This window comes from Varroa jacobsoni, unplaced genomic scaffold (assembly GCF_002532875.2).
Source record: "Varroa jacobsoni isolate VJ856 unplaced genomic scaffold, vjacob_1.0 contig03899, whole genome shotgun sequence".
In the NCBI taxonomy this organism is placed as follows: Eukaryota; Metazoa; Arthropoda; class Arachnida; order Mesostigmata; family Varroidae; genus Varroa; species Varroa jacobsoni.
In genome coordinates, this window is record NW_019215118.1 from 15,057 (window position 1) to 26,436 (window position 11,380).

The 11,380-nt window shown below is 43.1% G+C and overlaps 1 protein-coding gene across 1 annotated transcript; it reads left to right on the forward strand.

The window, feature by feature from the left end:
* The first annotated feature begins 239 nt into the window (after positions 1–239).
* LOC111272935 (uncharacterized) lies at positions 240–11,374 on the forward strand. Its single transcript, XM_086973443.1, has 3 exons — positions 240–390; positions 1,149–1,260; positions 8,345–11,374. Exons 1-3 carry the CDS (start codon positions 274–276, stop codon positions 8,443–8,445), a joined length of 330 nt encoding a protein of 109 aa, XP_086829569.1. The 5' UTR covers positions 240–273; the 3' UTR covers positions 8,446–11,374.
* The last annotated feature ends 6 nt before the right edge of the window (positions 11,375–11,380 follow it).

Below are 11,380 nucleotides of genomic sequence, written 5' to 3' on the forward strand. Positions count from 1 at the left end.
GTGATTTCATGAGGCGCGCGTAGTACTATGGGGCGGATGGGGCCTACGTTGGGGGTTATGTGTGCGTGTATATGTAGTTCTTTAGTGTTAACATTTTAAGCTTGCTTGTCTATCGCTTCACGCGGTCACGCTTGTCACGTAGTCAACAGGCGTTGCATTGAGACGCATAAAAAGTTCCTTTTTTTTTGTAGTAATAAAAAGATGCATTAGTCAAAGACAAAAAAGGTGTGCGCTTTTGCGCTGATTAGCCCGGCGGTGTGCTATTGCCCCGTAATGACTCCAGTCGTCAAAGTACCTCTACGTATGCCATTTTCTCCTCATTACCACTGGGATGGTCGAACATTGTACGTGGTGGCCGAACGTCCCTTCTCGTCAGTGGCCAGCGAAAACGTAAGTATGGAACATAAAGTTTGACAAGACGTCTTGCATGGCTGGGTTTGTTCTGTATGAGTTGTTTGCTTCTGCAGCATGGCAACCGACCCAGTGCGAGAAGACATTTTGCAATACTTTTTCTTTCCAAGATGTCGTTTGCCGGGGCAATATTCATTAGGAGAAAAACAGTTTCGTCCGTGACGTTGGCCGAGAGTGAACATTGCATGCATCACAATCGGTCTTCAAGCGTAAGTTTAGAATCTTTCGACGTTTCAACTTCCCAAATTCTCACGCTGTTGCATTTTCCATTGTCAGCCGCTGTGCTATTTACTTATATAGTGACGTTCGTATACGTGTACCCTTATATTGTGAATTTCTCAAATAGTTTACTTGCGTAGACTTTAGGCGTGAATCAGATTGGCAACACTTCCTGTATGTCTCCATAGATCGTTTTTAGGTATGAGCTAATATGCACACCCGACGAGCATTTTCATCCCTACGAAGGGCTGCGTCCAACACACACTCACGTCTATAATGTGTATAAACAAGAGTAATATATGCTCCATTTTGTTCGGTTGGAAGCGAATTTTACTCTGAGTGTACTTGTATAGTATCGCATAGACGGCCGCAGCAGCAGTAGCAAAAAACTAGCACGTGCGTGTGTCACCAATATATGGTAAAAATGATCCGTCAATGAGAAAGGTCGCAACTTATCTGTTTAATATATAATCTCTCTTCAGCTGAATTTTTCTATTATTTGTGTTGTGTTTAATCAGCATCGCGAAATGGCACGCTGGACCGAACTGCGCCAGCGACGACGAAAAATCGTCAGGCCTGACGACGACGCCGTAAAGCCTTTTGTTTTCTTGCTGCTGTCCATGAACTTTTGTGAGTATCACGTGTGGGCTGACGTCTCCTCTCGACGAAGACGCTGCTAATGGGCATGATAGTAATAATAACGATAATAGCTATTTCGATTGATATGATAATGAAATGTTGATGATGCCAGCAAGCCTGCGTTGAATAAGGCAGCTTTTTCCCGATGATTTATACCTGAAAATTTCCCTTCCTCTGCGTCTTTCCCCTCGCTAGGAGGAGAGGACTTTCCTCGTTATGGAAGCTGTTGGCGGTGCACGTCGATCCCTCTCTCCGACTGTCGTATATTACGCTTTACTAGATAACGTGGAACACTTCGTTAGGCCGTAGCATGCTGGGCTGATCTAGTGTTGACTTGTCTGTCTCCTGCTGCCGCCGCCTCTGCTGCTGTTGGCGTGGTGTTGTATTTAGTAACACTCCAAGTTATTTCATATATATATATATATGTATAAAGTTGATATAAATTACGTCTATAGCTCGTCACGATATCTAGACAGTGTTGCTACTTCTCCGACATGTGTTACCTCCGCCAGCTAACTGACTCACTACTAATTCGTTTGGAATAAGCACGCCTGTGCTGCAAGTACTAGCCAACACCTGCTTTTATCGGTCCTGTGCTGTCATACGTGATTGTTCATTTGCGTTGGTTAATGTGTGCGTAGGCCCGACGTATCCCAGCGGTGTGCTTACTATAATAGTCTATGAAATTTTACCGTCTCCGTTATGCTGACGCTACAACGCCAGTAGAAGCCGAGATGCGTTTGTCCGCCGTAGCGTCAGCGAGTAGCGATACCTGTAACCATGTCGATATAGCTGTCTTCGAAGATCGGTCCTATAGATACAAGTTAGATACGAGCAAGTTGAGCAATGCAACTAAGATAGTTACGTCACGGTAACAGCGATTTCCGTTTTGCACATGGCCCGCGTATGAACCTTTTAGCCACAAACAGTAGTAGTTATGACTGGGACGGGCGCGTTGTAGCCGACCGCTGTTACAGACACCCACCCAAACCCTATTCTTAGCACTGCTTTCAGCCGGACGTTCAAAGCGCAACGTATCTGCCCCAAACATACATCTGGCGCCGTTCACTGCGGCGATAGCCAACTTATCAATATTCCCATTAACAAAATAGCAATAACATCGCGCGTATTGCACAGGGCCACCGAGCCATGCAGGCGTCATTCATCTTCGATTCATTAATGCTGAGGGTGGTGGTAGCGGCGGTTTTGTGATGCCGGTAATCAGACAACAACTCATACGCCGCTAATTAGATATAACTACTAGTATCGATTATGGCCTGGTATAGTCTGTGGACAACAGCGGTAGCGCTATCGCCGAGACAAAAACAAACCACCGCGGGCAAATTTTGCTGCGACTCATTGATCCTGCTTATCGAGCAGCGATACCCAGTATTGCATCCGGTAACGAATAGCACACTGCTGTCATCACGCCATCTTCCTTTGTCTACCAGATAAGCGATTACCCCCATCCCCCCGTCGTTCCACAGTTCCTCCTTAGCTTAACGTGCTGCTGGACGCCGTTCAGTACGGCTACGTCGTTCGTAACGAACCGTAATAGCGTCGAACGCTAACGGCTACAAATGTGGGCTCTGCTAGTAGTACTGAATGTCAGTTTGACAAACTACGCTAGTTTTGCTATAGCGGCTAACTGGTCAACGGGCGTTTCGTCGATCGAACGTTATCGGAAGTTAACATTGCTGTCGCTATTAACGCAACGTTTGTCACAGCCACTATCCATATTGACTGACTACTGCCACGCTACGGGGAACTCCGTCCGTTTTTGATCACGTTTCGAAATACCCCCGGGGGTATTTCGAGACAGAGAAATCTAAATGTCACGCCGCCGGCACAACCGATGCCATTGCTGCCATCCTCAGGACCAATGAATCGACAATGAAATGACTCGTCCGTGCCTGAGTAGCTTCGTTCGGTGGTTGACGGCTGTTTGTTGAGATTGTGCCGGGATTGCTGCACGTGCCGGCGTGGCAACTGTCTTTAATTTCTTTCGAATGTACAACTAGGTCGTTCGTTATGTTAAACACAAATGCAGGTCAGTAAACAAATGCGACCAGCTTCAGCGTGTGCACGTGCAGAAGAACACCGGCCCGATGCATGTGAGAAAGGCCATAGCATTGCTGGCCAATGGCTATTGATCGGAAAGTGATGGGATATTAATGCCGATATGGCTTGCGCTTCTGATGCGGTGTGAGACGAAAAAAAGGGAAGCGTAGACATTAACAGCGAACAAGAATGAAAGGAACGATGCGGTTCCGATATGTGCAGCCTAGGTTATTGGTCACCGTCTCGTATACAATACAGGCGTAGAGGGCGTTGACGTGTTGCGCTGTTGCCATTGACTTATGGCTAATTTAATTTGTGGGCACAATTGTGAATAAATGTGTATTTGACAATATATGTTCTTTATCTATGTTAAGGTATATTTGTTTGCCGTGAACTCTAATGCTTCGGACAAATATAATTTCTTAGGAAATCTTTGGAAGTCGGAGTTGCTTTTACGATTAGTTTGAATTCTCTGTTAATTTACCCGCTGGACATCTTCAAATTAGGAATTCTTTACAAGTTTCAATGACACTGGGCTTGCGTTTCTGTGACTCCAAACAACGGAACGGGCACTCGGTGCAGTTGTTTGCACAAACGTACTGCATTCAAATGCGCTCTCCTGCTCGTCAAACGTTAACGCTTCTTGATGTTGACGCGCGTTCCTTGTCACTGAAAATTACGAGCAGAAACTCTCTCTCTCTCTCTCTCTCTAACCCCAATCTAAATGAAAACAATTACCCTTTAATATAATAAAGACAATTACTGTTTACGTCAATTATTTCCTAATCCGCTGCCTAATAGCAATTTCGGCTTCCGTAGCCAAAACCTAATTACGGAGAATATCTTGTCTGTATTCCATAAAAAAAAGTAGATGATTCTGTCATCTTTATCTAATTGAGTTTTCTAGAACGTGATTCTGAGGCATGACTCTGACATTTTGGCCTATACAATGTAATTCCATGAAAAACTTTAAGCAAAAAATCACTAGTTCACGAAAACGTTGTGTTTCCTCTCCTACACTTTCGAGCAGTAGTTGCTTGTGATTCGCCCTAGTTTTTGGTGAAATTTAACCAGCCTATGAGAGCATTGCGTGCGCCACGTATTGGCCTGCACGTAAGCTCACATCTGTTTTCGTTCGTCTATCTTGTCCCACTATCCGTTCTCCTGTCCTATTTTAGGCAAGTCTAATGACTTGAGCGTAGCAGGTTATGCGCTGTCGACCCCACCCGAAAGAAGGGCCTAGTCAGACCATCGAGCGACATAAATACAACTAGAAACCCAACAACCCAAAGACCCAGAAGAGTGCGAACAGCTCTGTTTCTTCCGAGGCCCGGCTTGCTCGGACAAGGTCACATCGAACTGGTCGCCAGTCTGCTCTGCTTCAGTTTATACAGTCTCTAAGACTTTCTGGGGTTTCTAGGTGTCAGTAGAGTGTGGTCAATTCACTGGCGAGCGAGTTACTGACTGCGGTGATTCTGAGCTACGCTGCGTTGTCTAGAGCCTGGGACAAAAAAAAGTCAAACCTACAACTACGGAGGCGTAACCTGTGCATGACCGACGGATGTACGTATGTGAGCCAATGGTAGACACTACCCTATATTTGGGTCGAATGGATCTCGTTGACTAAGCGGCAAAGCCTATGAACTGGCCCAGATTGCGGGTCGCCATTCGCCACAGCAGTATCGCGCTGTGTTTCTTACATTGCTGCTGCTGCTGCTGCTGGTTACAAGATGCGGGCCAATCTTTATATTTCCCTTCTCGGATAAGAAAACGTACATGGATAAGATGGAAATTTCCGCTATGCCTGTATGTCTCTATATGATTCTTCCTGTTCTCTGCTGTTGCCTTTTAAGAAGAGATTTAATATTAGAATCAAGAATGAGAATGCTGTTCTTCTGAAAGAAGTCGCACTTAAACAAACGCACACACATCCCCATTTACTAGCTCGCTCGCAGAAAGAAGCCCATATACAAATTTGATCTAACTCTGTTTACCGACCGAGACACACATACGTAGAGATACATATAGACATAGGGCAATCACGCATAGAAGTTATGGATTCCGACCCTTGCGGAAGTCAATAGGGTAGAAGCGGTGAAAGCACGCTCGTCGTCAGTAGCAGTATGGCCGTAGATGCTGACAGGAAGGCGGTACAGCAACCAGCTGAGCTATTTTTCTCAGTCCTGGTTCGGGGGCCAGGACGTGAGCCCGAAGGAGGCCAAGAAAAGGAGTGGGGGATGGCTTGCTGACCCATAATGATTGTCCTAGTCATGCTAGTAAACGGCAGGATGATCTGCTCAAACATAGATTGTGGCCGTCTCGGAGAAACAGAGAAGCTAGTAGGCCTCGGAAGTAGAACAGGCGAAATCTAGTGGCTAGCCAATTCAAGCAAGCTCGGCTAGCCATTAAGTATAATCTGTGGCGTATTAGGGCAACCGCATTCAACTGCTGCCTCTGTATAGGGTTAACTAGAACGCTCATGCAGTACTGGATGGGACTGGATGGTATAGCGTAATCGGGATTTTGGAGTAAGCATTTGGGGGGTTAGCATGTGTTCTAGGAAAATTAGCTAATCTACTTAGCGAATCTAAATTGTTGATTAGGTATGGTCTCATGCCGAGTTATACGGTAAGTGGGAATTTCCAAATTTTTCACCTAACACTATCTTAGCGCTGGCATAATTTCGAAACGAGATGGTATTCCTGTAAAGACTATAGTTCTAATTTCATCAACATCTGTAACACAAAGATATATAGCGTAATATTTTTCGACATGTCCAACTATCAAACTACCAAAAAACACGGCACGACAGGATCTACAAGGAACACATACCGACAATTGCTCGATCCACGATATGAACGACTAGATATGATCGATTGATTAAAAATGAGACGAAGCTATCTAGGTGACGCTCTTTGTTGTCACATACGTTTTTTTTAATGCCAACGCTTTCCTTTAGGCCTATAGCCGATGGCATAATCTCGGCCTATTAAGAAAGTATGGCATTGCTATGTCAGTTAACGGACAAATCGACAATTGGCTAGAGGAACTGCATGACGTATAGATACATACATCATGTAATAGCCATTCAATAAAGTTGTAATAAATCGGATATTGTGCTACTGTGACAACCATCATGAAAAGGCACAATTCTTAAACGAGGCCAATATTGGTGCCCGATCAGATTTCGTCACAGACTCAGAGCTATAGCTGTGGACGTTATCTGCGGATATGCGACTGGTTCAAGGATTCACCGTGTAGGGGATCCGCAAGATGATTACGGTGCCTAACAAATGCTGGAAGCCTTTTAAATGAATCATTTTAATAGGCCTCTGTTTGGTCATCTCTTGACAGAGCTACAAGATCGAATGTATAGGATCTTATGTAGACGGGAAAGAGCCATGGCAATATTGACATGTTAGCAATAGTCTAACGAAACTCGAAATAGTTAGAAGGTGTAGAAAAGCCATCGTCAATTAACTGGAAATGATTCAGTAAAAAGGGTATGATCTTGACCTCATGGCTTATCGCCGCCACCTAACTTATTAACTTAGATACCTGTACCCTTAACACAATGTTGCTAGATGTAAATGCTCAGCTCTTTCTATATAGATCAATATTTACTGATGGTCTATTCTTTCGTATATTTTTAGTGAAGATTTTGTTTATGAAATACCTATAGGTAACATCCACATTTGCTCAGCACCTTGTAAATTTTAATATGCACACGCGCGTAACAAACAAGTAGACGTTTAATAACAACCAATGATAGATAACGTGAACAAAAGCAAAATAAATGTCTATGAAATGGATGAGGACAAAGGGCAGGATCTACGTTGCCTAGAAAGAATTTCACAATTCAAGATCATAAGGCAAAACACACTGATATCAGCTTTTGAAAACATATAGAACTGTAGAAAGGAAGATCTAGTACACGCAGCTGAAAAATAGTTTAGACATTTTCAGTACAATGAAGCAAATAGGAAAACTAGGAACCATACATAACAGCATACTATGTTACGCAGGGCAAATAAATGATGGCTCTTTGCACTTTACAAGGCATCGTAGTATCGTTACGTTGACGTTGTTATCACACCGACGAATCATATCCGGTCAGTAAAGCAGTCACTCAAGTCCGTTCTGTTTGGCGGTAGACTTTCGCGCTAGACTGGGAAATCTTTCTGGGTAAACTTCCGGAACTAGACTATGCAGTGTCGCCGTTATCAACAGCAACAGACGACACAATGTTGTACTCATCCGTGATACCCCCCGCACCCCGCCCCTTTCGAAATCCGTTATTAGTACATGTTGCGAAAGACGCGCTCTCAATACAGTACCATGGTCATTGGAACAAGTTGCCCGATACTCAAGCGTTGGCGGTTAAGCTTACCCCGAAAAAATAACGTCGGCTGCAGCTTCAACGTTTATAGTGAAAAATGTCGTGGTGGCAGTAACCGCTATGATTTTCATTTATTACTGGAAAATGGCTCTTCTTATTAAAGAACTAACTACAAGGACCTATTAACAAATAGCGATATCCACAATTGGCCGATTAGTTAGGTGTAGATTTTCTAGCAGACGTATAACCTTAAAACTAGGCTGCTAGAGTTCGAAAATCGACACAACTTACTTACCGGTACCCATGTAACTTCGTTAGTCCACGTAAGTTACAAGCATGTATACGATATATACGTTTGTTTTTCATTATAAGAAAATGCCTATCGTGGTAATCGTAAGCAACGCTCTCTTCGTATTTTGCTACGTAATGTCGTTCTGTTTTTTTTTTATGTACGAATCGTTTCGTTAAGCTATGATGTAATATAGTATTTTATGAGGTAGATTTGCTTTTGCGAGCACTTTTTGTCTCTTAGTGAACATAGCTCCGGCAGTGTATCTGCTACCTCATGACTGTGCCGTGAAGGTATGCGACTTCAACTCTTCACCAAAAAACAGTTCATTTAATATTATGGTTAGAGTCTGCTTCTAATATTTGCTATCGTTGCGCTGTTCACAGATGCTGGTGATTATATCGATATCTACCGCAGCGAGGACAATGGTAATAATCATAGTAGTCTTTCCTTCCTATTTCTTTTTAGAGTAACGGAAAGTAAATAGGACAAAGTCAATCATATTCGTGAATGAGCCTTGCTCTGTACGGTATACAGGTTGTAACGACAGTAGCGTCATACGTTATAATTACCACAGGAATCAGTGGTACCGTCATCATGATGGCATTAACTCTAATAAAAAAAAAAAAACAACATATAGCCAATCAAGCTATGATATTTATTTGGGATCGTTTTGTTTGCTGCCGTTGTTGCTGCCATCGTTTCAACTGCCGCCGTCTTGCTGTCCGCCGCCGACAGATTATAGCGAACTAATTATAGTCCTAATTAGTATGTGTGGCACGCAGATAAGCGATGTAGCGTACAATGGCACGTACAATTGCAGACAAGCGTCAACGTCAGGGAAAATTATGAAGTAGAAAAATTACCTGGAGATCGCCTACTACGTACAAATCGATCGATCCTTCCTTCGATCGATTACTCTCATTCCTATTGTCGATACCGATACCAAGCAGACTGTTGGTCTGGCTAAAAAAGAAATTGTCCTTTCGTACTTTCTACGAGTTTAATACGATCAATACGGATACAATTCCGCTAATGGTGTGTGTGTGTTAGCAGTGATTTCCTTAACGGCAGTCTATAAAATATTCCAACAATTGTCACCATGGAAACTGAACAAAGCTGAATATTGCCGTTAATCAATAATGTAATTAACGCTATCCTATGAGGAAATGTGCTCGGAACAATCGTGTGTTAGAACAGAACGGGGTGCTTCAAACTGGAAACAGATCACTGTATTTTGCGAGCAGTAGTAGTATCTTTATGGTAACCCTATTGAACTCGTTCCTTCAGTACCGCGTCCAGTATGCGCAAGGGCTCTATGTCTGTGTCAGCGTAAAATCGTATGTGATTGGATGCATGCTTCGTTCGTTGGTTTTAACGTTTGTTGGACGGAAAGGGTGACCGCTATAACCGGACAGAAGGCACGAACCACGCCGGCGATACAAGCCACGAAGTCGGCCCATGACGCACTTCTATGTTGCCGACCGAACGAGGAAGTTGCTAATTCGTGTTTTTATTGACTACTCAGGAAGCCGTCTCCTGTACGTGGCATTCGCTGGCCCACTGATAGCCTATCTACGGCGGCCATGCTGTCGAACTCTGTATTTGTCAGCTATCCTTTCTCCATTGGCGATGATGTCATCAATTCCCCCTGTCTCTAATTGATACCTCTACGGATTATCCTCAAAATCAAGTAGTAGACAGTATCGAGCGTTACCTTGCTGTTGACGTATTTTAAATGATATCGCGATAGAGGCGTGTGGACGTTGAACTTATTTACTTGTCACTATGTCAGCACGTTAGCGAACTTCGAGACAATGTACTGAATGCACTTACTCAGTGGGTTGAAGTTAGAACCTGGTAGAATTGATGCTGAGGTAGGAGTTTCATATGTGGGCGTCTAGACATGACCCTGAACGATCATATAATATCGTTTGCGATTACGGATACTAATACGAGCATACGTTCGTTATAAGTGTCAGTTTGAAAATGTTTACATCCATTTTTTCGATGAATTTATTTGGAGATGACCCACCCTTTTTGGTGCCATATAAATTATTTGTACATTAAATCTGGCTAGTCGTCGCATTGAAAGACCCGTTTTCTATTCTTTCGGAAACCTCTGTGCGACGCAAACATATTTAGAAGAATGAAGGTAGACAGAAATGGACTCTCTTGCAAGTGTCTTTATATGCAGATGATCGAAATTGAGCTAAAACTACATCCCAGCTTTTACTTTGCCTCTAAAGGGTGTTCAGGCAGAATAAAGGCAGCCATGTGAAATCGATTTCGCGGGTCGTGCGAGGTCGTTCACCATGTCGGAAGCTGTTGAAAAGTTTGTAAACAAATAAACATTTGCCGGACACTCTTGTTTTAGCTCTTTTCTTTTGCCTACAGACCTAGCCTAGCATCGCGATACCTGATGCGAGCTGCGTCTTCGGTGGAAAACTGGTGTTGCCAGTTTCCTAATGTATTGGTGCTGCTATTATTACCGTGCGGTACTATCCGTTCAGTCGTTTGCCATGGAGAACAATGTCTTTGCTATGCGATTACTAATTACGCACTCAGCGTCCTACTCAAGGAACAAGAAAGTTATAAACATTAATGAACAATAGGTCGACATGGCCTACAAGAAATGAGTTGTGATACTTGCTAGGCGATCGTAACGCCGACAACGGAGCGTGAGATCGAATGGTAAAAGTTGCGTATAAAGTTGTAGTTCTAGTTCTTTGAAAGTACCAAATCATCAAGCCCGTATAAATATTGTCTTTGCTTCTTAAGAACAGTCATACATCTCGGTCGATAAAAGAAACGATTATTCTAAATGACCAGACAGGTCACTTCGGTGCTGATTTGCTGCAATTTTATTTATCATTACTAGTACTATTATAACTACTACTCTCTGGTACGGGTTTTCCCAGTAACGTTGTTCGCAAGATTACCTACTCCCATCCGACCAAATGAAAAAACTAGTTTTTAGTCTGTTCTTTGTCAAGAGGCATCGTATCATGCTTTTCTTTTTTAGCTCAAAGGCCTTGCGGCCAGCCGTTAGTGTCAACGCCCGCATATTTTACAAATACAAACACTTGCCCATTGAAAATGATTTCAACACAAATTTACTGTCACTTTTGGCAGATAATGTTAATTAGCGTAAATATTTATACGCGCTCTATAGGTTCCACGCTGAGAAAATACAAAGCTCCTCAGCCTGGTTTACCGCCATATTTGCTTTGTGTATATCGTTTGCATGAACTGATAACAGCTACTGTCTTCTACCATCTACAATAATAATACATTATAGTAGTATATATAGTCTAGATACTTTTCGTTTTAGCCTGCAATAGCAACGAGTTAGATTAGTCCTATAAAAATTGTGCAGAAAGCGCCGAGCTTGAACAGCTAAAGCAATAACAAGAACGACG